The sequence below is a fragment of the Typha angustifolia genome, chromosome 12, assembly GCF_048772165.1.
Source record: "Typha angustifolia cultivar Huaian chromosome 12, ASM4877216v1, whole genome shotgun sequence".
In the NCBI taxonomy this organism is placed as follows: domain Eukaryota; kingdom Viridiplantae; phylum Streptophyta; class Magnoliopsida; order Poales; family Typhaceae; genus Typha; species Typha angustifolia.
The window spans coordinates 3,690,303-3,716,269 of record NC_133250.1 but is presented as its reverse complement, the minus strand read 5'-3'; the positions used below and the strand labels follow the sequence as shown (position 1 = coordinate 3,716,269).

At 37.8% G+C, this 25,967-nt stretch overlaps 1 protein-coding gene across 1 annotated transcript in view; it reads right to left on the bottom strand.

Moving 5' to 3' along the window:
* The window catches only part of LOC140771648 (coilin-like), a 54,746-nt gene extending 29,421 nt beyond the window's left edge, over positions 1-25,325 (bottom strand). The window contains exons 1-4 of the mRNA XM_073113221.1: positions 25,013-25,325; positions 22,274-22,338; positions 7,519-7,782; positions 6,091-6,174 (exon numbers count right to left, since the gene is read on the bottom strand). Of these exons, the coding sequence (XP_072969322.1) occupies positions 6,091-6,174; positions 7,519-7,782; positions 22,274-22,338; positions 25,013-25,315 (716 nt within the window). The 5' untranslated portion in view covers positions 25,316-25,325. The remainder of the gene's footprint in view (positions 1-6,090; positions 6,175-7,518; positions 7,783-22,273; positions 22,339-25,012) is intronic.
* Between the last annotated feature and the right edge of the window lie 642 nt (positions 25,326-25,967).

Genomic DNA, 25,967 nt, shown 5'->3' with positions numbered 1-25,967 from the left:
TATTTCTAAATTTTTCTTCTACAACCATATTTTTTTCATGTAGCTGATAACTTTTATTATCATACAATAATGGATGCTATAAAATTATTAGATCTTGTTTGTTTTGAGCTCAAGGGGGGACTAGGGTCCCTGAACTTGGTTATGGCTTCCTGATATTGTTCAATAACCAAACACCAAATTAACTTTTTTCTCTTAGTCAAGTTCAATCCTCAATAAATAAATAAACAATAATATATAAATTCTCATATTCTTTCGAATTGATCCTAGTTTTACCTTCTACATGACTAAAATCTATCAATTTTATCTCTCCTCTTACTTCTCTCTCTCTTCCAAAATATTCATATTTTATATTATAAAATATGTCTCATATATACATGTGCCAAATTATATCCAATTAAGCCTCTCTCCTCTGCTCTCCTCTCTTCCCTCACCAAGTTTATTAGATAAGCCAGCAAATATATACTAAAGCCCACAAATGGCTATTATAAACACCATATAAGTTATCAAATATACCAGCAAATGGCTATTATATATATATGCACCATATACGCCAGCAAATCCTTCCAAATATGCACTTAAGTCCGCAAATGGCTATTATGGACACTATAAGTCAGCAAATATGTACTTAAGCCCGCAAATAGCTATTATAGACACTATATTAGCTAACAAAGGGCTATTATAGACACCATATAAGCCAGCAAATACACTTAAGCCCGCAAATGACTATTAGACACTATATAAGCCAGCAAAGATACATTTGAACCCACAAAAGGCTATTCTAGACATTATATAAGCTAGCAAACATGTACTTAAGTCCGCAAATACCTATTATAAACACCATATGAGCCAGCAAATATGCATTTAAGCCTGCAAATGCCTATTATAGGCTCTATATAAGCTAGCAAATATGCACTTAAACCTACAAATTACTATTATAGATATCATAAAAGCTAGTAAATATGCACTTAAACACGTATATGGCTATTATGTAGTTGCCTCGATCTACAAAAAAGTGGATCATTATATATTATATTCAGATACTATAAGACAACATATAATATTCGTATATTACCATATAATATTCACATATTATAATAATGACAACAATCATGACAGGAAAAGAGTATTTTCATCCATTAAAATTACATATTATTTTTTTTCCCTCCAAAACTAATATTTTTCCATATTTTCAACTCTCATCACAAATAATAAATACATCGGTGGCCTAATTCAAAACCAAACATCAAATTATCTTAGCCTAGTTCAAGGTACCTAAATCAAAATATGAAATAGGGCCAACTAATCTACTTTGGAAAAGCTTAGCCTTAAACCAAACAAGGCCCTAGAGACTAGTGTTCTATATCTAAATTCAAATGATATTGCTAGTAAATATCTTAAAACAAAGGTAGATGTGCTTCACACTTACATTGAGATCAAGATATTTAAAAGCTATTAGGATGAATTTAGTTATATACTGATGTACGATGGATGGCCGACAAAGAAGAAAACAGATATAATTAATTTATTAATTTATTTGGGCATTTGGATAGTATTTTTGAAAGCTGTGGATGCTAGTGCTCATTTAAAAAATGTAAGTTATACTTTTTAATTAATAAATGCTGTAATAGAATAAATGTAGCAGAAAAAATAAGTCAAAAAAGATAGTCCAAGTAGTTACTTATAATAGGACAAATTTTAAGATTGTTGAACAATTACTTATGTTAAACAGACAGCATTTGTATTGAATATTATATGCTAACACAGTATGAAGCACGGATATTTCATTTAGGCCTCCATACCGATATTAGATACGATACGTATCCAATACGGCTAAAGAAGTATTAGAATTAAAATAATTAATTTTAAATATCCGATACGGCTGGGATACGACAGGGATATGGCAAGATACGTTTTTGAATTATTTAAGTTAAACGGGTTCGTTATACAAATAAAACTCATTTAAAAGTTGTTAATAACTAACCCGTTAATTTTAACTAACCCAATATCGCTTAGCTCTATCGTTCCTCTTCTCACGCGCGACCTAAAAAACCCTTCTCTCTCTCACGCGTCAGCGGCGATAAAAACCTTCCTGCCTTCCTCACGCGCCGACGACGAAGGCCTCCTCCCTCCTCCCTCAAGCACCATCGATGAAAGCTTCCTCCCCTCCCCTCCCCCGTATGGCAATTCCCTCCGATGATTGAGGTACCCTACTTCATCTCCCTCCCTCACGCACCTTCCTCCCTCCCTCTTGCACCTGTCTGTGATATTAGAATTTAGGGTTTGATTTCGCTTTTACGGGTTTTGATCATAGTGAGGGAGTGACCTAATTAATGCTAATAGAGTAATTTAGGATGCTAAATGATCACAGATGAGCTGATTGATGTTTGTGCTCACGCCCTCACTACCTCACTGATAATTACTCCCTCACTGCCTTACTCTCTCACTGCCTCACTGTTAGTTACTACCACACTGCCATATTTTAGAAACTATTTACTGCCTCATTGCCATGTTTTAGAAATTAATTACTGTCTCACTACTATGTTTTTAAAAATTAATTACTACCTCACTGCCATGTTTTATAAATTAATTACTGCCTCACTAACTAAAGCATGTTGGCTTAATGATCAGTTGGTCGTAGTAGTGAAGTCACAGTTATACTTTCCAACCCTTGTCCTTTATGAAGGTAATTACAAAACATTCACAAGATTAGTTAGAACCATATGCATTAAACCATATGTTATATTGGTTTGCAATATATTATAAATATATTTTTATTAATTTTTTATTACCGTATCCGTATCCTAGTTTTTCAAATTTATCATATCCTCGTATCCGTATCCCCATATCTCATATCAGTATCCATGCTTCACAGGCTACACATTATCTTGATCTCATGTTGGAGCATATTACTAAAGATCCTGAAATTGATAAAGTTTAACACTTTATATATAACAATAATTGAGTTATTAATTTATTTAGGGAGATAACTGATGATAGAAAAATCACCATACCTGACCTCACTAGATTTGACACATTTTCTAGAATTAGAGAGCATCATGTGATATAAGAAAAATATTATACAGTATTTATATTAAAGAAATGATCTATAATAATTAAGAACATGAAACATAAAGATCAAAGATTAAGTAAAACTATGAACATAATGATTTTTGAAAATACATTTTGGGACAAATCTAATTGCCACTATAGTATTCGAGCCTATTATTTAAGGATTATGATTTATAGACAGTGACGACAAGTCTAAGATAAATTTATTATATAAAGCTATAGGCATAGCAAAAGAATTAATCAAAAAAATATGGACAAAAATTACTAGAAGTGGTGCCACTCATTGTTATTGTCATCATGGCAAAAAAAATATAAAGTTGTAATTACTGTTTAAATAAAACTAAAATAAAATTTAAATAAATCACCAAGTCATATTTACTAACAAAATTTATAATTATTGTTTAAACAAAAATAAGGTAAAAATTAATAGTAACTAATAGTCATTACTCACTGCGGTATAAATAATTAAAAAAACAGATATATTAAAAAAAATTATCTTTACTCGAAATAAAAACCCACCCACTTCTACTTCTCAACTCAGCCAAAGAGAGAAAGAGACCTCAACGAGAGTGTCGTCGGCAAGAGAGCTTCACACTGTTAGATAATCGTCGACGAGAGTGTCATCGTCAGGAGAGCTTCAAACAATCGAGAGTGTCGTCGACAGAGGAGCACGAAGGTTGTGATTTGGGGTTTTAGAGTTTTGTGGGTTTTAGAGATTGGATTTTAGTTTAACAAGCTATTGTCCCTGGCATGTCCCCGACGTGTCTACGGCGTGCCCGCTTCTTTTTATCATTATCGGATACTCGGCGATGCATCTGACACGTGTTGGCAGGTCAGACATGGCCATGGCACCTATTTTGTCGTGTTTGTGGTTTGGGCCTCAATATAAATATAAAGTTCATCTACTTGTAACTCAAGATAAAAAGCGAAACTCCAAGCCCTAGTGATTCTATAGCATCTACCATAATATGATAAAAAAAAACTATATGCTACATTGAAGAAAATATGTTTATTGACGAAAAAAATTAAAGATAGCTCCACCAACGTGCTTTTTTGCATTTTTTTTTTATCTTTTGGTGTTGATAGTGGTATGTGCAACCGTTTTTGTGACGATATGCATCCCTTAATCCAACATTTCTAGACTCGCTTGTAACACCAGAAATCCTATAATTGTTGCCCCCATGTTTTTTTTCTCTATATGTAAACTAATCAAAATCTATTAAAGCTATCACCACTACTTCTCATCTCCTTCTCCATTCTATACATAATTTTGCTACCTTTTATTGCCCTCCAGATTTGCCTCTGAGTATCATCTTCCAAACTATGGCAACTACCATCATCATCAATTTCTTCTATTTCAGGCTCGCGCATCAACTCTTGACAGATTATTGACTCTTCGTTTTGTAAATTGTTTATCATTCTATTTGCCTAAAAGCAGTGTATTGAAAGGTCGCCACAGTTGGCGAGCGATCACCCTACACACCTAGCACCAAGATGGGCACCAAGGCAAGATAACATTTTTAGATATAAAAACTAAAAATAATTATATATGACATATAAAACATTACTAATATAGTTTATTAAATGTATATAAAAATTTTAATTTAATTTACAACCATAACAATATATATAAGCTATTAGATAAATATTACTATCAGCTGATGCACGACAGCAATGAGTGGGATGTGAAGGACTGAGTGAATTAGTGGGTGACACATGGCAATCAATGAGAGAGTGAGTGAAAGGTGAGAAAAAAATAAAAAAAATAGTTCCCAACATGGGAGAAAAAGCATGAGAGGGAGGAAGAGCACCTCAGTATTTTATAGCTGCTGTTTTTGAGTCATTTGAATTTTCAAGGTAAACAACTAAACAAAGATTAAATTGAAAATGTAATTAACAAAACTAAGGACAAAAATAATTTAAAATTCAAAACTAAATCTCTCTCCAACATCTCTATCGTAATTGCTCTCTAATCACTCCCTCTAATCACTCTCCCTATATTTCTCTTTTTAACCTCGCTTTTTATCTCATTCAAGAGATTTTTCTCTCTTCATTGTTTGACAACATTACTATTGTAGAAATGAGATAAAGAGAGAGCTCTCTCTCTTCAACACTAAAGAGAAAGAGAGCGGTAGTTTAGAGAGTGAAGGGAGAGAGAGCAAGAGAAAAGAAATGAAAAAAAACCATTGCAGCTCTTGTAGAGAGACTAAGAGGGGAGTTAGAGAGAAGGATAAGAGAAATGAATTAAAAAACACATTGTAGCTGCAAAGGGCAATGAGTAAGGGGAGCTAGAGAATGGGAGAGAGAAAAAAGTAGATGAAATGGAAAAAAAAAACCGAAAAATACTCACCCAATTTGTCAGAGTGCGGAGTCACCATATTGACTGTCGGATGAGTTCGGTGGTTAAATAGGAGGGAGAAAAGAGTATGTCAAAGAGAGTAAAAACAAAAATCAAAAGCAGTTGGGGGACACAATTATTGATGTCCCAGACAGTTGCATCAAAAAATGGATATGACCTGGCCCATTTAAAGCTTGCGTCAGGTTATTTCGGCCGAAACAGCCGAAACTGTTCCAATACAAGAAGGAATCGGCTGATCTAGCCCGGAACGAGCCAGTTGGGTGGAATCGAGGTGGGATCAGGATCGTCCGAAACTAGCAACCTTAGTTACAGCTGAACGCATACTGTTGGTATTTCTAACATTTCTGTTCTCTTAGTTCTTGTGCTCTATTAATGTTGTCGTGCTAGTATATAATTCTTTCAATAATATTTTATCAAGAAATCTTGTTAAGACTTCTCTGAAAAATTATGTTGTGTCCCTAAAAACTAGAAGGTTCACTAGATGATGATGAAAATAGAAGGCTCAAGCTCTTGGTGCACAATTCATTTCCTATTACCTCTAAATAACATTAGGTCACTCGGTTGGCAAGACCACAAAAAAATAAGCATTTGATATATGACTTTGTGAAAAGTTACAATCAGACTAACAAATAGATTTAACATTTAATCACAGTTGAACATACCTCACAACTGTTGTTGCAGGATTACTTGTTTCCTTAGAACCAATATCAGTTCGATGGAGAATTAGTGCATTTAATTTCTTATTCCTGCATAAAAGAATGCAAGCTAGTTAAATTGATTATAGAAAAGATGGCTACTATGTGCTATCTATGAAATGTCAGAAAGATCACAGGGAAGAGACGGCATTTATTAGTTAGATAAATGATACAAGCACATTCTACAATCCTATAGAAACTTAAAGTGCATCAGGATATAACATAAAGCCTGCATAAATTTGCAAAATATAAGTCATAAAGGAAAACTTTTGCCTTCAACATCACTGAAGTATCAACACATACAGCAATACTGTAAGATAATAATAATTTACATCAAGGATGGCCGTGCCGACGGCGTACCGGCACGTGGCACGAGGGTGCCGCACGGTACCCCTCCTAATGCATCGCTGCTCACCATCGACCTTGTCGCCGATCGCTGATCGCCGCCCACCGCTCGCCGATCGCTTCGTGCCCTAGCCCCCGAGAGAGAAGAGATATTCTCTCTCGATCTCTCTGTCTCTTCTCTCTCGGGGGCTAGGGCACGAAGCGACGGCCACGACGAGCGGCAGGCGGCGAGCGACGGCTACGGCAACTACAATGGCAAAGGTGAGTATCCCTTACCTCTTTCTCTCATTCTCTTACGGCATGGCCGGCAAGTGCCGCGGCACATGCCGTGCCAGCCGATGGTTGGCCTGGTCCGTGCCTGTAGCACGGCCATCGTTGATTTACATCGTACATCTATCCATGTGCTCATTCTTCGTTAGTAATGATAATCTGCCAAAACTCTATGAAACAGCAAAGAGCGTGTGCAATCAATGAAATTCTTGAGCCTCGATAAGCAAATCCCTAATCGAAATCTCTACTTATGAAAATTTGTCACATAAGAATATATATCAATCTTTGGAAAGAAACACTTTCAGTCATTTATTCAGAGATTTCATGTAATGTCATTGTCTCTAATCTATACCATGTGCACAATAAATGATGCTCAAAGGTTCTTCCTTATATCTCAACTTGGATTTTATCCTCATTCTAGCTTCTTAGTTAAAATAAATTCATCACAGAAAACCACAGAAGACATATATCAGACTTCATTCTAAATAAACTTAGATCCTCCAACGTAAACAAATTATTTCCTAAATGAAAAAGAGGTTTTTACCAATGAGGAAACTTTCAAAGCTATTTTTCTAAGAATGTAAAAGATTAAAAATTCATGAAGTTTTACATTAAACTATGATTATCAAGAAGTTAAAATAATTTATGATAAGACTGAATAGTAGAATGCAATATCAGTAAAATCTGATACATAAGCATTACTAACATGCAAAAAAAAAAGTTTATTAAAGCATTCAGATCATGCCATCACTATACTGAAAAGGGGCATGAAAAAAGTACTTTGAACCCTGCAATTTATCAGAACTTTTTCTCTTTCCTTTTGTGTCTGTGCCCTCACTTAACAGGCGTTGTTGACAGATTGGATTATCTTGATTCTCATACTGATCATCTTCATTTTTGCTTTTATGTTCCCTAACATCTTCTTGGAACTCCTTAATGGCTAGAAGTTCAACATTGTGGAGTATAGGCTGCTTCTCTACAATCACAGAATCATGAACATCATATAGCTTTATGAATTTCTTTTTATCAACCTTCTTTCTTACCCTGCAAAAAAGAGTATGATGTTAACTTACAGCATTACGACATTATTAAAGATAGTGAATGCAGAGTGAGCTCCACATGAAGTTCCTAAGAATACAGATAATTTTTTTATGATACAAATATTTTTTAGTGAATGCAGAGTGAGCTCCAAATGAAGCTCATAAGAATACAAATAATTTTCATATAGTCGAATAATTAATGAAGTTGCTAGTTGCTACCATTAATGTTCTAAAAATTGTGCCACAGTTAAGTAGTGGTCATGGGGTTTCATTGGCGATAGAGGATGCCGGATGGCAAGTGCCATGCCGGGTAACATGAGTTCAAGGCATGTCTCTCAAAAATATATTAGTATATAATTTTTCCTAAGCTATCTATCTCATATATTTTAATAAAAAAGACAAAACTAAAAGTAACTAAGAAATAGCGTACTACAACATCAAATAAAACATAGTCACCATAAAATGTGCAAAAGAAACATCATGCAACCAGTTGAGAGACACAAACCACAAGAACTTCTTGCAGTCTTCTCACAGCACCAATTCAAGTTATTTTCATGCAGAACATAAGAATTCGAGACATAATTTCTTGCAAACGTCATTCTTATATCTGCTGCAGCACTGAAGATCCTGGATGTGACTAGCGTAGTCGTTTATTTTAAGAGTAGAAGTTAATCATAGCCGTAAGAGTAGATTTAACTTAAAACCCTAATTCTACTTTCAAACCCTAACCATCATCACCTCCATGAGCTACCCTACCATACAGCTGTCCATCACTACCTTTAGTCGTCCGCCACCCTCCATCGACCCCCGCACCATCAAATAATTACCAATCTACCAAATTCCAACATTCCTCTATTATTTTAATTTTATCTTTTCACTCTGATTCAGAATAGTGAGACCTCTCTTTCTCTTTCTATTTGTTGCCATTTTGACAACCAAAGTCATTAGATCTATGACTTCCGAAGCTTCCTCCTATAAAAGTATCATAATTTTCTTACATTCAGATCTGATTTGTAACATAACAACTAACGTCTCAAAGATATATCCTCTTTTATCTAAACTGCCCACTATTCAAAGAGTCAAGTTTAAAACTTCATCTAGTTTGAATTAAGTTATTAAAGTTTCAAAACACAAATGATAGGGCTTCATTTATCTGAAGTTATTCTCTCAACACAAGGTCAGTATGATTCCAAAATTGGGTCATGAAAACGTCTCAAAAATATAACCTCTTTTATCTAAACACCCACTATACAAAGATTAAGGTTTAAAACTTCATCTAGTTGATTCAGTTACTAGTCTAACCTTATTTGAAAGAGTTGGTTAATTCAAATATCAGTCTCATAGCACACAAAAGGAAACCTATGGCAACCCTAAAGGGCACACAATTGGCAGGAGAAATAAGTAAATAACCTACCCATTTCTTCCTCCTCTAGGCAACTAGTGACTTTCATGTTTTCTGCTACTTTAGGAAGATGAAGAAAGAAAGTCTTTTATGCCTTCTTTTAGGCCTCATCACGCCTTCCCCCAATTCATTGATGCGTAGTACTTTTAGCCATCCTTCTGATCTATGACCACCAAACACTAGTCCGTTGCAGTCTTCGTTCACCACCTTACATTAAGCCATTTCACTGTCAATGTAGCACGAAAGAGTCAGTGCCTTTCTCCCCCCTCTCTTCTGTTGGCTAAAAACATTTTATTTCTCTCTTTGTCCTCCAACAGCCCATCCTCTTCCCTCCTTTTCTCCTTCATTTTTTTGTGTTTTCCCTTATCAGTCCTTTATTTCTCACTTGTTCTTCACCAAAGAAAAATTATCCTCCTATTTCATTCACAGGTTCCAAGTTGCTGTTAAGGCATTCCAAACTGAAAAACAAGAGGTTCTACTCCATATAGAAACATGTTGAGACCATTCGAGGAAGTCAAGGGAAACATAGATGCACATTTTTTTACCAACAAAATGAGTGAGATTTGGCGGACAAAGAGATTCTACTTCTCTTACAATTTCTTATTGCATTTGATATTCTTCTGCAGCGATATTTATTTTCCATCAAGTGTACAACATGATAAACATCACCAAAAACTAAGGTTCTAAGTATTAGTTTCTGAATTGGGATCAAGCGATACGAGCATCATTGATAGGACACGATAGCATGTGTACCAACACAGAAGGCACCGACAGTTGATGATCCACTTTATAGATATTTGGTTATAATCGATTTTGTATCTTTATTTATTTAAGGTGTCTTATATTTATTTCCTATTTAAGGTGTCTTTTGCTTATTTTCATTGTAAATCATATATAGACCCGTTGTATTTTTTTTTAAGGTTAATAAAGATTATTTGACTTTGCTCCTTTGAGAAAAATGGTGCGAAACCATTTTAAGAGTAGAGGTGTGAAACCCCACTCCTTTCCTCCTTTTGTTTCCTCCATCTCTCTCTCCACTATGTTTTGCATCATTTTGGTATCAAAACGAAGGATCCCAATTTATGGACACTCCTCCCAAATTCTACACATTACAAATTAATTATTCACATGACCAATCGCTCCACGAACACCGAAGCGTCAAGAATTCTGATACACGACAAGCGGGGAGATTACCGTCGACGAGGAACAAAAGGAATCCGTTGTCAAAGCAGAATCACCACGTAAGATTTCAAAAGTTATTTGCTCATACATCATTCAATGATCTACTACTTAGATCCATCTGTATTTTCGTGATAGATTTAAAAAAAAAAAAACAGCACGTCTCTTTTGCTGAAAATAAAATGGAAGAAAAAGAATTTTCAAATTTCAAATTTTTAATTTTTGGCTCTTAATTTTTTCTATTAGAATCCCAACAAATCCCCTTCTTTCCTAACTTTCTACCAAATTACCTTTTTCTTCTCCCTACCATATCCCAAACTTCAAATTTTCCCCCAAAACCTACTTACTCTCAAACCCTTACGACCAACCTAAACCCAAAACACATTAACCAAATACTTCAAATCCAGCCCAACCCCATTAAACCCATTAGGCATAAACCCAAAACCCATTAGGCATAAACCCAAAACCCATTAGTCCTAAAACCAAAACCCATTAGACTTCAACCCGAAACCCATTAGACTAAAACCCAAAATTCATTAGCCACTTCATCATCATCCCCAACCTTCCCTTACCTCACACCGAGACTGAGCCCTAGCCTACCTCCCCACTACTGCTGCCTCAACGCCAGCACTTCCTAGACGACGCCTCAATGCCGGCACGTCCCTGACGACGCCATCACTCTTTATGCAGACAACCAATGCTAACGACGCCAACGCCCGTGCCTCGGTCTCCCTTCATCTTCACAGCAACGCATTGCTACCAGCACGAACACCAACAACCCCTTCACGCAATCGACCACCACTGCCAACACTTATAACTCCAGCGACCCCAACACCACTGGGGCCACCACCAGTGCTCCCCATCGACGCTGCTTGCGACCATTATCACCAACCCTCCTGGCCTCTCCACTGCCCTAAACATTGCCTCCTACGTTGCTACCTTTGTGATTATGCCACTCGTTGTTGCTGACGTAAGGAAACTAGACAACAAATAAAAGAGGTCAGAGAGAGGAAACAAAGAAGGGTGAGCAATTAAAAACTATTTTTAGATAGTCAGGTACACGCTCTTTTCATAGTAATAGATATTTTTCGGTCATTATTTCTAGCCTAATGAATCAATATCTCTTAAGGTCACTCTCGTGATTGAGGAATTCTCAAATATTTTCTCTGAAGATCTTCCAGATAAATTACCACCATGATATGATCCAGGTGAGCTGGGTCAGTCTAGAAGATGGGCTTGGCTCAATACAGTTATCTACTCTATTTGCTTATTCACTTATTGCATTTGCTTTAGTTTAGTCCCATATTGGGTAATGGGCTAAGCCCACTTGTATCTTCCTCTTATAAATAGGAGGGTTGATTTTCACTTGAGAATCATGGATGAATTATTATGAAACTTTTGGCTTGAGCCCAGTTCTCCCTCTTCTATCAGTCTAGGACTTGACTCATCATGGTTATGTCCCTCTCCCCCGTATTCGATTAGTCGTTCCCTCTCAACCCTGAGAGCTGACTCCCTTCTCCCTCATCTTCTCTGCCTTGCGCAGCACCCCGATCTAGCCCACACCATCTCATTCATCTCCTCTACGCCCTAAGGTCTTCCCACGCCCATAAGCCTTTCCACCATCCATCGACGACCTCCATCCTGTCGATCCGTAGGCTCCACCTTTCACGTCCATCTCACAACCACCTAATCTTCGGTCAATATTTTCACCATAACTCTTGATCTACTCATTCGATCGACCTGATTTTAATTTCGTTAGATCTTTGACTTCCAAGGGAACAACCTACCAGAATATCAGATGTTTTGGACGGTTAGATCGATCAAAATCTATCTCAAAATATCCACCTCTAGATCTATTCTGATCCAACGGAGTATTTTAGTAAAACCTTGATATCTAAAAATCCACATATCGCTCGAGATCCCACAACCCCATTCCGAAAAGCTGACTCAGAGATCTATCTTCCATTCAAGTTTGATAAGTATCCAACGGTCGGATCATCGGTAAATCAGCCTGGAAGATACGGCTATATTTAGATCCAAATTAGACCTCAATCATCATCTATTTTAAATTCTTTCCTATATTTTCTTAAATATCCTTCCATCATATTTCATCTACCATCCATAGCCATTCCATCTCCACCATCCATCCTTAATCCTCCATAATCCACCGAAGATCTCGTGCCTCCATTCATGGATCCATTTACGAATTCCCCTGACGTTCGTCTACTTATCTAACGATATCTACAGATCCCGCCGTCCGATTTTCCTGAAACTAGATTCTTGAAATGCTCTTTTTCAGGGCTACAACGTACCAAAGTTTCACGTCGATCCGATGGCTAGAATTTTCAGACTCCTTTTCCAAAGTTTCGTGCCAGATCTTGTCCAGATCTGAAAAATAGGATAGATCTAACCTTAGCCCAATGGGAGATTGTATCAAATCCCGTTTTTCAGATCTAGATAGGATTTGGCACGGAACTTTGGAAAAGGAGTCCGAAAATTCTAGTCATCGGATCGAAGTGAGGTACGTTGTATCCCTAGAAAAGAGCTTTCCAACGAATCTAATTTTAGGAAAATCGAACAGCGAGATCTATAGATATCATCAGATAAGTAGACGAACGTCAGGGGAGTAAGTCAATGGATCCATAGATGAAGGCACGAGATCCTAGGTAGATTATGGAGGATTAAGTATGAATGGTGGAGATATAATGGCTATAAATGGTAGATGAAATATGATGGAAGGGAATAGGGAAGATATGGAAGGATATTTAAGAAAATATAGGAAAGAATTCAAACGCAGCAGTTCATGGTGGTAGACTCGCGTCGGGAAGTTGTCGGTGCGTTTCCGATCGCCATGGCTTCTCTTGTCGCCCGTATTTCCCATATCATCTCCCTCACCATCTGATTATTTATGGCCATCTGTTCGGAAGGTGATCCGATCATGGCTTGAACGCTAGGCTCTTCCGTATTCAGATTTGGTCGGACGGTTCTGTGGGTGAAAGTTCCTGCAGCAGTTTCCCTCCTCTATTGAAGTCCGAATCGTATCAATCCACCACGCTTATGCAACTTTGTCCTCAAGGTGTGAAATTGGAAAAGCGATCCATGATATCCGACTTGAGCTCCCAAGTAGACTCGTCAATGGGCTTGCCTAGCCACTCAATCAACATTTCTGTCTCCAACCTGGATCCATGGCGTCTTCTCTTATGGCCTAAGACTCGGACTGGTTCAGCGGGGCTCTCTTCCTCTATTGGTTCAGGCTAGGCTGAACCCACCACATAATTAGGCCCAATCTGGGCCTTCAATGCTAATACATGAAAAACCGGATGGATTCGGGTTCCCTCAGGTAAGTCCAACCGATAAGCTACCGATCCAATTCGTTGTAGCACTCGATATGGCCCGTAGTACTTGTGACCCAGCTTCTAGTTCAAAATTGGCCTCAACGTAGATTGTCGATACAGTTGAGCTCGAACGAACACCAATTGATTCATGCAGTTTTGGGATGATGTTAGGTGAATCTTGAGCCGTCTTAAGATTTCATCTCGGTTTGCAAGTTCCAAATCAAGATCGGTCCGATCCACCGCTGCGAGTCTATCGTACGCACGCAAGACAGGAAGAGTGCGTCCATAAACCGCCTCAAAGGGGGTCATACTGATGCTAGAGTAATGAGCTATATTGTAAAACCACTCGGCCCATGGAAGGAATTTGACCCAATCCTTTGGTCGGTCCGCCACAAAGCAACGCAAGTATTGCTCTAGTCCACAATTCACCACCTCGGTTTGGCCATCCGTCTCGGGGTGATAGCTGAACTAAAGTTGACTTGAGTCCCTTGCAATCTAAAGAACTCGAACCAAAACTCGCTGAAGAAGATGCAATCCCAGTCTGACACGATTGTCCTAGACATCCCATGCAAGTGTGCCACTTCCCAAACAAAAATTTCAGCAACCTTTTTCGCTAAATACAGGTGCGTTAATATTATGAAATGAGCATATTTGCTCAATCTATCCACCACAACAAACACCACCGATTGTCCTCGAACCTTCGGTAGCCCCTCGATGAAGTCCATGGAGATTTCCTCCCAAATATGCTCCGGTATAGGCAATAATTGCAACAGCCCGCTGGGTTTGAGCGTCTCCGATTTGACTCATTGACAGAATTGGCATTCACGCACATATTTCTTCATGTCTGACTTCATCGCTGTCCATGTACAACTTTGGGCCAACTGCTTGTACATACGTAAGACCCCTTCATGGCTTGCTATAGGAGTATCATGGAAGTGTGCCATCAATAATCTCCGTAGCTCTTCGTCCGTGGGTACCTTGATCCGCCCACGCTCGAGTACCAACCCGTCACGCTCCTCATGCTCGAGATGGCTTGATAAGTTCTCTCTCAGCTCCTCCATGAGTCAAACCAGATCACTATCCTTAATGCTGGCTCTCCGCAATTCTGAGAAAAAAAAAAAAGTGGGTGCTAAGAAAGAAGCGAGCTCACTTGCGTCCCCTGCGCTTGGAAGTTCAAACAGCGATTGCAACGCTGGTTCTTACCGCGGTTGATTTTCATCCAGCAACACTCTCCAATCATTCCTCCAAAATGCCAGTGTGAAGTTTGTAAAGTTAAATGTCACGGGCCTAAAACTTTGAAGCCATTGAGTCCCCAAGACAATGTCGGCATCTCGTAAGGCCAACGGATAAAGATCCAATGTGAAAATTTGGCCTTACACCTTCAACTCCACAGCTCCATAAATAAAATTTGCCCGCAATGTGGTACCATCTCCAATCATCACATCGAACCCGTCCGTAGGTTCCAACTCGAGCCCAATCTTTCTAAGAAGCCTCTTCTCAATGAAGTTGTGGGTGAACCCGATGTCAATTAAGATTCTCACTGTGGTTTTTTTTACTACACCGTTCACCCGCAAAGTCTTTGGTGCGGCTGTCCCGAAATAGGCGTGGAAGATCTCGACCATCATGTCCTTCACAAGTTGCTCCTCAGCTACTCCTTGCTGTCCAGCCACACCCTCATCTCCATCTACAATCTCATCCTCAGTCTCCTCCAATCCGTCTATCAGTATCACCGATCCCATCGATTTAGCACAACGATGTTTGGGTGCAAACTTCTCATCACAGCGAAAGCATAGTCCTTTGGCTTTTCGTTCCTCCACTTGAGCTAGTGTGAGTGCTCGACTCGGATCTCTAGATGCATACTTCACATCTTGGGAGGGTTTCAGGGGTGCTCGATGAGGTACCATTGCAGCGGTGGTTAGGTACGCTGGTAACATTTCCTGCTGCTATGGTAGGTTGATGGGTTTTTATACCAACTCATAGGCTTTGATACCAAATTGATGGGTTCTCATACCAAAGATAGGCTACGCAACGATTCCTTCAAGATTTGAAGGTATTACAGGAATCAGTCCGCGCAATCGTAAAAAAATATTCTTCAGATATTCTCCGGTAGTCGAAAAATTACAAAACCAATTGGGTTAGATCCGTAACTTCCTAACCTACAACTTTCGTATTTACGCCCTTCGCATATTCGAACTGCAATTGGGACGAAAACACGAAATAACCTGGGTGATGGTGGTGGTCACGGGTGGAGTGGATGTTAAAGTTATGGATGGGTATGGAGATGAAAGTGGATGGTGGATATGATTAACAAAAGGTAGACGAAGGGAACGAAGTGGTCGAGATCCCAAAAAAGAGTGGTGGCTCAACAGTCGAGGGAGATTAGAAATTAGAAAAAACATTGCCAATAGTAGAGGTAGAAGAATGATGAAGAGGGAGGAGGGAGAGAGTCTAAAGAGAAGAGACAAGAAATCAATAATCCAATAGCATAATGAATTTGGCTGCCATCCACATATTTATAGAGGCTAGCCAACAAGTCCTAAAACAATATGAAACTTTAATTCTAGAGGATTCCCATCGATCGCGTTCGAACGTGAAAAGCTCCATCTCTGTATGTACGAACGCGATGCAGGCATTCGAACGCGGGCATTCGAACTCGCCCGACTGCGTTCGAACGCACAATATGCGTTCTCTGTATTTGCGAATCTGATGCAGGCATTTGCAAGGACATTCGAACGCGACCCCTCCTGCGTCTGAACGTGACCTATAGGAATTTTATTTTAATGAAAATAAACAACTAATGCAATAAGAAAAGATCCTAACTAAATATATCATAGGCCGAACTGGATTACGACTTTCTTGGTTCATCTAGTTCTGTTTGAGGTGTATCTTTATAGCTCGATGTTTGTCTTTCATGAGTACTACATCTTCGAAGGCCTCCTTTAAGGTTCTAGGCTTTAAAGCCCTCGTGTCAGCTTGTATGTCTCCCTGCAGCCCAGATATGAAGGTGCTGCGAAGTTGTTGATCCGTCCATGGAGGTTGGCATCGACTACTTATCCTCTCAAATTCTTCTTGGTATGCCCCAACTATGGTCCTTTGCACCGTCTTTGAGAGGAGAGCATTGAAGTCTTTATACCGATGCTCCAAATCGCCGTGTGATATCGGTGTAGAAATTGGCTTAAGTTTCAAGCATCTCATGGGCATTGGCTACTCGAAACCAATGAAGCGCCGCATCTTCAAGGTGGAAGCTCGCAAGCATCATCTTATATTTTTCCGCTGTACCTTGGTACGTGAAAAATTGTTCCGCCCTATACAACCAATCGATCGGGTCACCACCTTTGAACTTGGAAAATTCGAGACGCACGATTTGCCCACGGATACCGTTGTCTCAATCCGGATCATATCCAAGTCCTTGTCTAACCGGAGGAGGATGCACCATGAATGGGTGATGATCTCTCTTCCGATTTTGGTTAACTCGACGCGGTTCCGGTTCGTACTGCCCCACCCAAGGATCTAGATCTCCCCGTGGGCTAAGGTTAGATCTATCCCATTTTTTAGATCTGGACAAGATCTGGCACGAAACTTTGGAAAAGGAGTGAAAATTCTAGCCGTCGGATCAATGTGAAACTTAGATACATTATAGCAAAAAGAGCTTTTCAACGAATCTAGTTTCAGGGAAATCGAACGGCGAGATCTGTAGATATCATCAGATAAGTAGACGAACGTCAAGGAAGTACATCAATGGATCCGTGGATAGAGGCACGAGATCCTTGGTAGATTATGAAGGATTAAGGATGAATGGTGGAGATAGAATGGCTATGAATGGTAGATGAAATATGATGAAAGAGAATAGGAAAGATATGAAAGGATATTTAAGGAAATATAGGAAAGAATTCGAAATAGATGATGATTGAGGTCTAATTTGGATCTAAATATAGTCGTATCTTCCAGGCTGATTTACCGATGATCTGACCATTGGATACTTATCAATTTTGGATGGAAGATAGATCTCTGAGTCAGCTTTCTGGAATGAGGTCGTGAGATCTGGGGCAATATGTGGATTTCTAGATATCAAGGTTTTACCAAAATACTCCGCTGGATCAGAATAGATCTAGAGGTGAATATTTTGAGATAAATTCTGATCGATGTAACCGTCTAAAAGATCTAATATTCTGGTAGGTTGTTCCCCTAGAAATCAGAGATCCAACGAAATTGAAATCAGGTCGATCAAATGAGTAGATCAAGAGTTATGGTGAAAATATTGATCGAAGATCAGATGGTTGCGAAATGGACGTGAAAGATGGAACCCACGGATCGACGGGATAGAGGTCGTCGACGGATGGTGGAAAGGCCTATAGGCGTGGGAAAACCTTAAGACGTGGAGGAGATGAATGAGATGGAGTGGGCTACATCGGGGTGCTGCGCAAGGCAGAGAAGATGAGGGAGAAGGGAATCGGCTCTCAAGGTCGAAAGGGAACGACTAGTCAAATACGGGGAAGAGGGACATAACCATAAGTCCTAGACTGATAGAAGAGGAAGAAGTGGGCTCAAGTCAAAATTTCCATAATAATTCATCCATAATCCTCAAGTAAAGATCAGCCCTCCTATTTATAAGGAGATACAAGTCAGCTTAGCCCATTACCTAATATGGGACTAAACTAAAGCAAATGTAATAAGTAAATAAGCAAATAGAGTAGATAACTGTATTGAGCCCAGCCCAATACCCTTTGAGTGGACCAATTAGCCTAAAGCCCATCTTCTAGACTGACCCAGCTCACCTGGATCATATCACACCAATTCGAGACATTCAGCATGCTGTCAATCTCATTCCGAATGCATCTCTTCCTAAATTGCCTCATTACCGACTTAATCCAACTGAACACGCTAAACTTAAACGACAAGTTGATGAGCAATTAAGAAAAGACTTTTTGAGGGGAAGCCTAAGTTCTTGCGTGACATCAAAAAAAGATGGAACTTGGCGCATGTGCATCTACAGTCCTTTCATTAATCAAATAACGGTAAAATACCATTTTCTCATTCCTCGTTTGGATGACATGCTAGATATAATGGTAGGAGTCATAATCTTTTTAAAGATAGATTTAAAAAGTGGCTATCACTAAAGATAGATTATATGAATAGATGGTCATACCCTTTGGCTTGACTAATGCTCCAAGTACTTTTATGAAAGTGATAGACTCAAGTATTACGACTCTTTATGGAACAATTTTTAGTCATATACTTTGATAACATCCTTATCAACAATCGATCTCGGGAGCAACACATAGATCATCTTTGTCAAATCTGCATTGTCTTGAAGAAAGAGCAATTATATGCAAACCCTAAGGAATCTACATTTTTTACAAACAAAGTTATTTTCTTGGGTTTTATTGTTTTGTCTAAAGGAGTCTTTGCCGACCCTTATAAGGTCAAAGTTATTGATGAACGGCCTAAGCCTCATACCATAAGAGATGTAAGTTGTCATAGACTCACTATCTTCTATTGTCAGTTCATTAGAGGGTTTAGTACCATTATGGCTCCGATAACTAAATGTTTTAAGAAGAGTGAATTTGAGTGATCAACGAGTGCCACCAAAGCTTTTGTCAAAATCAAAAGGAAAATAGCGAAAGCTCGCATTATGTAACTCCCTAATTTTACTAAAGTTTTCTAAGTCGCATGTGATGCTTCTAGAATTGGTATAAGTGGAATCCTAAGCCAAAAAAGTCATTCAATTGCCTACTTTGGTGAGAAACTGTATGAAACCAAGAGGCGGTATACCATTTACAATAAGAAATTCTATGCTGTGGTTCAATCTCTCCACTTTTGGAGGCATTAGTTGCTCCCACAAGAATTTGTAATCTTCTCTAACCATGAGGCTCTTCGTTACAACAACTACTAGAAAAAGCTTAATGATAGACATGACAAGTATATTGAATTTCACCATGATTATACATACACTTAGCGACACAAATCTGGAGCAGAGAACAAAATTGCCGATGCACTGAGTCGTCGCATGATTCTTCTTTCAAAGATGAATACAAAAGTAATAGATTTTGATAAAATCAAAATTGAATACGAATTGTGTCCAAATTTTTATGAAGTTTACAATTTGCTAAGCAACGGAATGACTTAAGAAATAAATGATTTCATTTTGCTGGATGGTTATCTATTTAATCTCAAAAGTTATGCATTCTTAACACATCGTTAAGAAAATTTTTAATTTGGGAATTGCATGCTGGAGGTCTTGCAGGACATTTTGGGCATGCGAAAATTATTGAAGCTACAGAACATCAATTTTTCTACCCAAACCTTAATAGAGATCTTATGAGACTTATTAGTACATGTCACACATGTCAACTTGCTTAGCAACGAAAGCAGAATACGGGACTGTACACACATTTACCTATTCCCGACTATGATTGGCAGGACATGAGTATGGACTTTATATTTGGACTTCCAAAGACTACTCAAAAGCGCGATTCCATTCTTGTAGTAGTGGATCGATTTTTAAAGATGACCCACTTTATACCGAGTTCTTAAACTTTTGACGTCTCTCGAGTTACAAAACTCTATTTTGATGAAATCGTTAAATTACATGGGCTCCCAAAAACTATTGTTAGATAGAGATGTGAAATTCACTAGTTATTTTTAAAAACCCCTATAGTATAAATTGGGAACCAAGCTTCAATATTCAACCGCTTTCCACCCACAAACTGACAGGCAAAGTGCAGTAGTCCATAGGAATTTAGAGAACCCACTAAGGACTCTTGTCGGAGAAAATCTAAGAAATGGGATCAAAAACTGCTAACTACTGAATTTGCATACAATAATTCTGTTAATATGTCAATAGGTCTAAGTCAACTAAGCTAGTATATAGTGATAAACCTAAACAACCTATAGTTCTCATTCCTATAACCCATTATCATAGGTTATGTGAGTCTGCATCTGCATTTGCATCACATATTCATGACAACATTAAGAAATCAGTAATACAATTAATCAAAATAATGCCAATTATAAAATTCAAGCTGATCTAAAGAGATTCAAGGAATTTAATGTTGGAGACTATGTGATGGTCTGAATACGTCTGGAATGGTTTCCTCCTAGAACTGTCAAAAAGTTGCATGCACAAAGTGCCGAACTTCTTAAAATTCTCAAAAAAAATCAATGATAATGCTTATGTTCTAAATCTACCAAATAATGTTGGCATCATTTCTACTTTTAATATTGAGAATCTAGTAGCTTATAAAGATCTAGATTTTACCACATAACCCGCTAGCTAGTGAGCCTACTTATAAAAGACCCTCTTTACCTCCACTTTCCAACATTTCACCTAACACAATAGACGTAATTGATAAAATTTTAAATGATGAGATTATTTCAACTAGAGAAGGTGGAACCTAACAGTATCTAATACGTTGAAAAGGACGATCGACATCTGATAACACGTGGCTTAATCATCATGATTTAGAAAGGCATCATCCTGATATTTTGGAGCAATATGAGAGCAGCACATTCAACAGAGTCAAATTATCTCCCACCTGAGGAGAATGATGTAGACATCACTAATAGGACACAATGACGTGTATACCAGCGTAGAAGATGCCGACAATTGATGATCCCCTCTGTAGGGATTTGGTTATGATTAATTTTGTATTTTATTTATTTAGGATATCTTTTGTTTATTTCCTATTTATGGTGTCTTTTGCTTATTTCTCATTTATAGTATCTTATGCTTATTTCCATTGTAGGTCTATATATATACTCGTTGTATTTTTTTTTAGGTTAATGAAGATTATTTGATTTTGCTCCTTCGAGAAAATTTCGGTGAAACCATTTTTAGGGTGGAGGTGTGAGACCCCATTCATTTCCTCCTTTTGTTTCCTCCTCTATCTCTTTTTCTCCAGCACGTTTTGCATCAGCGGGTGCTTGAAAAAATGATAAGTACCGACCTCCTATTTCGAGCAATTTAGAATGGGGATCGACCAAATCAGCCATATCTACCGATTTATTTCGGTGATACAGATCAGGATTAGCCGATACTTGAATCCATGCCAAACACAACCTCTAGTTGTAAGAATTAGAACAAGTGTATACAAGCTTCACCAATAACCTTGCTAAGATGCTTTTAAATGAAATATCGCCTAGTCTTATATGATAAGTAGATAACAGTTTATTTACTAATTTTTCATTACAGTCATTAAAACAATCACAGATCCTATCCCGCTTAATTATATAGTAATAGATCTTGTTTGCTTTGAGTTTAAGGACCCCCCCTAAGACCCCTGAACTGGTTCAAAGTTTAAACCAGTTTAGGGGGTCTCCTCAAACTCAAAGCAAACATCTTTTTTATCTTTTTCAAATCTAATAAAATTTACTCTCCAAAAAATTACAACTAAAAAGTAAGACTAACTAATCGAGTTCGGAGCTTAGTCTCAAGCCAAACAAGGGCCTAACAGACAGACTCCAAGAATGTGTAGAGTAATGGGATTTTTCACAAATACATTCGGGCATGTCTAACTTAAGGGAGAATTCAAAAGTCATACACAATAAAACTATGTAAGAGAAAGTTTAGCAAACTTCACCTGATGATATCCTTATCTTTGAAAATGCAAGTCAACTCAAATGATGGTAAAACAAATTCATCCATCTGTCCACAAGCGAAAACAAAAGATATACAAATTTAAAGTTGCTTTTGCAGTATGTTTATAAAGAATTTAACACTACAAAAGAAACAGGCTATTCATATTCTGTGTAGCATAAATTTGAACTGTGGTTGAAAAGGAATAGAAGAATTCTCAATGACTGCTGGGAAGGATAATAAGGGAATTCGTAGCAGTATTAATTCCTTATTCACATTTTGGGCGGGTTCTTTGGAGCTGGAGATGAAGGAACAGGCTATGTGGAACTGTTGCAGGAAAAGATAGGATGGAAGATGGAGTGAGAAGCAACTGAGGAAGCTGGGGAAAGAAACTTTTTGATTTGTTCTAACTTCTAAGTTGTCTGGATTAGTATATGTTGGGTGTGTGGATGCAATCAGATGTATTTTGTTAGTTGTACCTCTTATGGTATGTATCGGTAAATGTGATTGGTGTAAAACTATACTATAAGAGAGGTTGTGGTTTAGTTTCTAATGAAACTGGATGCAGGTATAATCTGATATTCGGATGTACTTTGTGGTTTATAAGATTCTTCCAGTATCTCTAGGTTGGACTTTACATAAATCAGACTTGCTTAAGTCTAGGAGGCTTTCTTTAATGATCACTGCCTGAAATTCCTCCTATACAAGATAATAGTCAGAAATTTTCGTAGGTACATTCAGCACAAAACAACATAATAGAATTAGATGTCACCTCAATGAAACACCTATATTACTCTGCCATAAAAGTCACATGTTCAAGAGTACAGCCACCACAACCAAGCATTTAGACCAACAATGGTCAAAAGTCTATCATTTTCTCCTCACCACAACCATACTAACAATTCATTCTCACCATCTGATCAAAAAAAAAGCAAAGAATTAGGGAAATCTTTCAGCTAAACTTAGTGCTTGAATCTCCTAAATACCATCTTTGATTTGAAAGATTTCACACTTTCCTTCCTAAACTTTTTCGATCATGCAACTGATAAGCAGAATTATAAAATATTTATTCTAAAAAAGCCTTTCCAATTTGTTCTTCAGAAAGATATAATGTAAATCTCAATTGCAGATCAAACCACCAGCTTCCACCTTGTCCTGCTCTTTTAGTTATAATGTTGATTTCTTTGCATTGAAACTCTAAGGTTGCTTTCATAGTTTTATGTAATTGGCAATAGGACAAATGTTTCAAATATTTGTAAAAATATCTAGAATTTTTGTATAAGGATATGCACAAAACTTATGAAGATTTATGAAGAAATTCAAGAGGAAGACACTTTCTAGAAGTGGTTCTAACCACTTTGAAAATAATCCAAAGCATAAAATCCAAGACCTTTTGATGTACAAGCATTAGAAGAGTAGCTCTAACCACTCTAGGAAAGAAAATCAGGAAAAGCTACTTTTGGCATCAGGCATTTGAACACACTTAATGGCGCTAGAACATACTACGGACTTTTGAATTTCTACTAACTTCTTGGTCAGGCTTGGAGGTGTTTTTAGACTTTATTTGGTTGAGGTATTTATGAGGGTTTTAGCCTAACCCTAAGTCACCTCTTTGAACATCATTGGAGAAACTTCTAGAGAACACAGCACGGCTTTCTTCTCAACTCATCTTCTTCAAATCTTAAAAAGACTGGATCTCGAGGGTTCCTGAGGTAGGAGTGTCATTCTCAAAGATTATCGAGGTTGGCAACCAACCATGGAAAGTAGTAGATCATAAGTTTTGGTGAGCAACTAATATACATATAGTCATGTTATCAATGAATGATCTATAAGTTGTCTTGTAACAGTCATAATTATTTTAGTAATTAATTTGATCCGAGTTTAGCTCTGTGATTTTTTACTATAGTTTAGTTATTTCACGTAAAAATCTGTGCAGCTGCCATTGTTTATTTATGCTTTAATATTCCGCATTTTATTAAATTAAGCAAGTGTGGGAGATTGCTCCTAGGTTTTTTTAAATTTTCAGAAGCTTTACTAGGATCACAAAGGACTAGTATGGAAAGATGGGAAAAAAAGAGCTTTTTAAGACACATAAGCTATCTATCAACGATATATAATTGCCTAATGTATTGTGAATAAAAATCAGCAGAATGAATCCTTGGGACACCAATAATACCCATTTCAGAGAAGAAAAGAATATAATGAAACACTCACGTTCCCCTAAATGGTGAAAAGAGTCTAAAGAAGGCTTCAAGGCCAATTTTCCGCTCATTTACACCATGAAATCACTTGCGCAACTCCCAAATAACCAAACTCCTCTAAACATATAGTGTTGGCCTAAGATTAAGAAGAACCAAATCTCCGCTCAACATCAAAGCCTCAAAAGAATAAGCCCAAAGGCATAACAGACCTAAGATTAAGAAAACGAAATGGTCAAAACTTCGACAGACATCAAATGCTCAAAACAGTAAGTACAGAGACACCACATTGCTACAAACCAAGAATAAGTCCAAAAATTCAACGATTTGGCGTAAAATTAAGAAGACCCAAAACCCCGATCAGCATGAGATCGTCGAGCAATTCAAAGTTGTGATACATTCCCAAAAAAAAAAAAAAAAATCCAAGACAACTCAAAAGAGCATGTCCAAAGTTCAAAGACTTGACCATCAATTAAGAGACTCAAAATTGCCATCAACATCAGATCATCAAAAGAGAAGGTCCAATGTGCCACATTGCTACTCACCAAGAACAGGAGGTCATCAGAAGAAGTGACGCGAAGACCGAAACGGGACGCGACGTGATCGGCGAGGTCAGCAATGGTGGCGCACTCCGGCCGCAGGAGAAGCCAGCATTGCCTCAGGCCTTCCGACCTCTGCGACTTGGTGAGGAGGCAGCGATCCTCGAAAACGACGCGAACCCTCACCGGCCCTTCCATGCGAGATCGAGAGAAAGAAGGCGATCGAGAGCGAAATACGAAGAACATTAAAATGCTTTTCCGGGGTTTAGTGCAGAGGGAGTGACCTCGGGCAGAGAACTCCAAAGTCATGTCGTTTCGAAGTCCATGTTGTATCGGCTAGGTGTGGCATAACAAAGAACACATTATTGGTCGAGTCATATCATTACAAGCGGAAAAGTATTTTACTTAACATTTAATCTAAAGAAAGTTGGAACACGGAGAGTTGTTTTTGGTGGCCTTCAAAAATTATCTATCGATACGCTGGTATACTAAACTTAATACTGAAAAGAACCTCTCAATCATGTAAAGAAAATGGAACAGTTTTAATATAAAATATTGAACTCTCTGATGTTTTACGCTTTTTCGGTACGGTAATATTTTGACACTATCCTGACAAAATAACACGCAAATCTTCTACAACGTAAAATTTTAAACCAACCAAACATTTTAAAAATGTCGTAGCTAATCAAAATGTCACTAAACCAACAATATCAAACAAATTTCATTAAAACAACCAAACAAAGTAACAAATTTTTACTAAACCAATCAAACAAACAAAATTTTACCGATCAATGTAACTCTCAAATTCTAACTAAATATTTTTATTGTTTACCAAACCATTAGAATGATATATATTTACAACAAAACGTAATCGTATTAGTCACCATGTGTTGAAAATTACCCCACTCCTCATATAAAATTTATTGGTATCTTCTTCTTCCTCCTATACAATATCTTTATC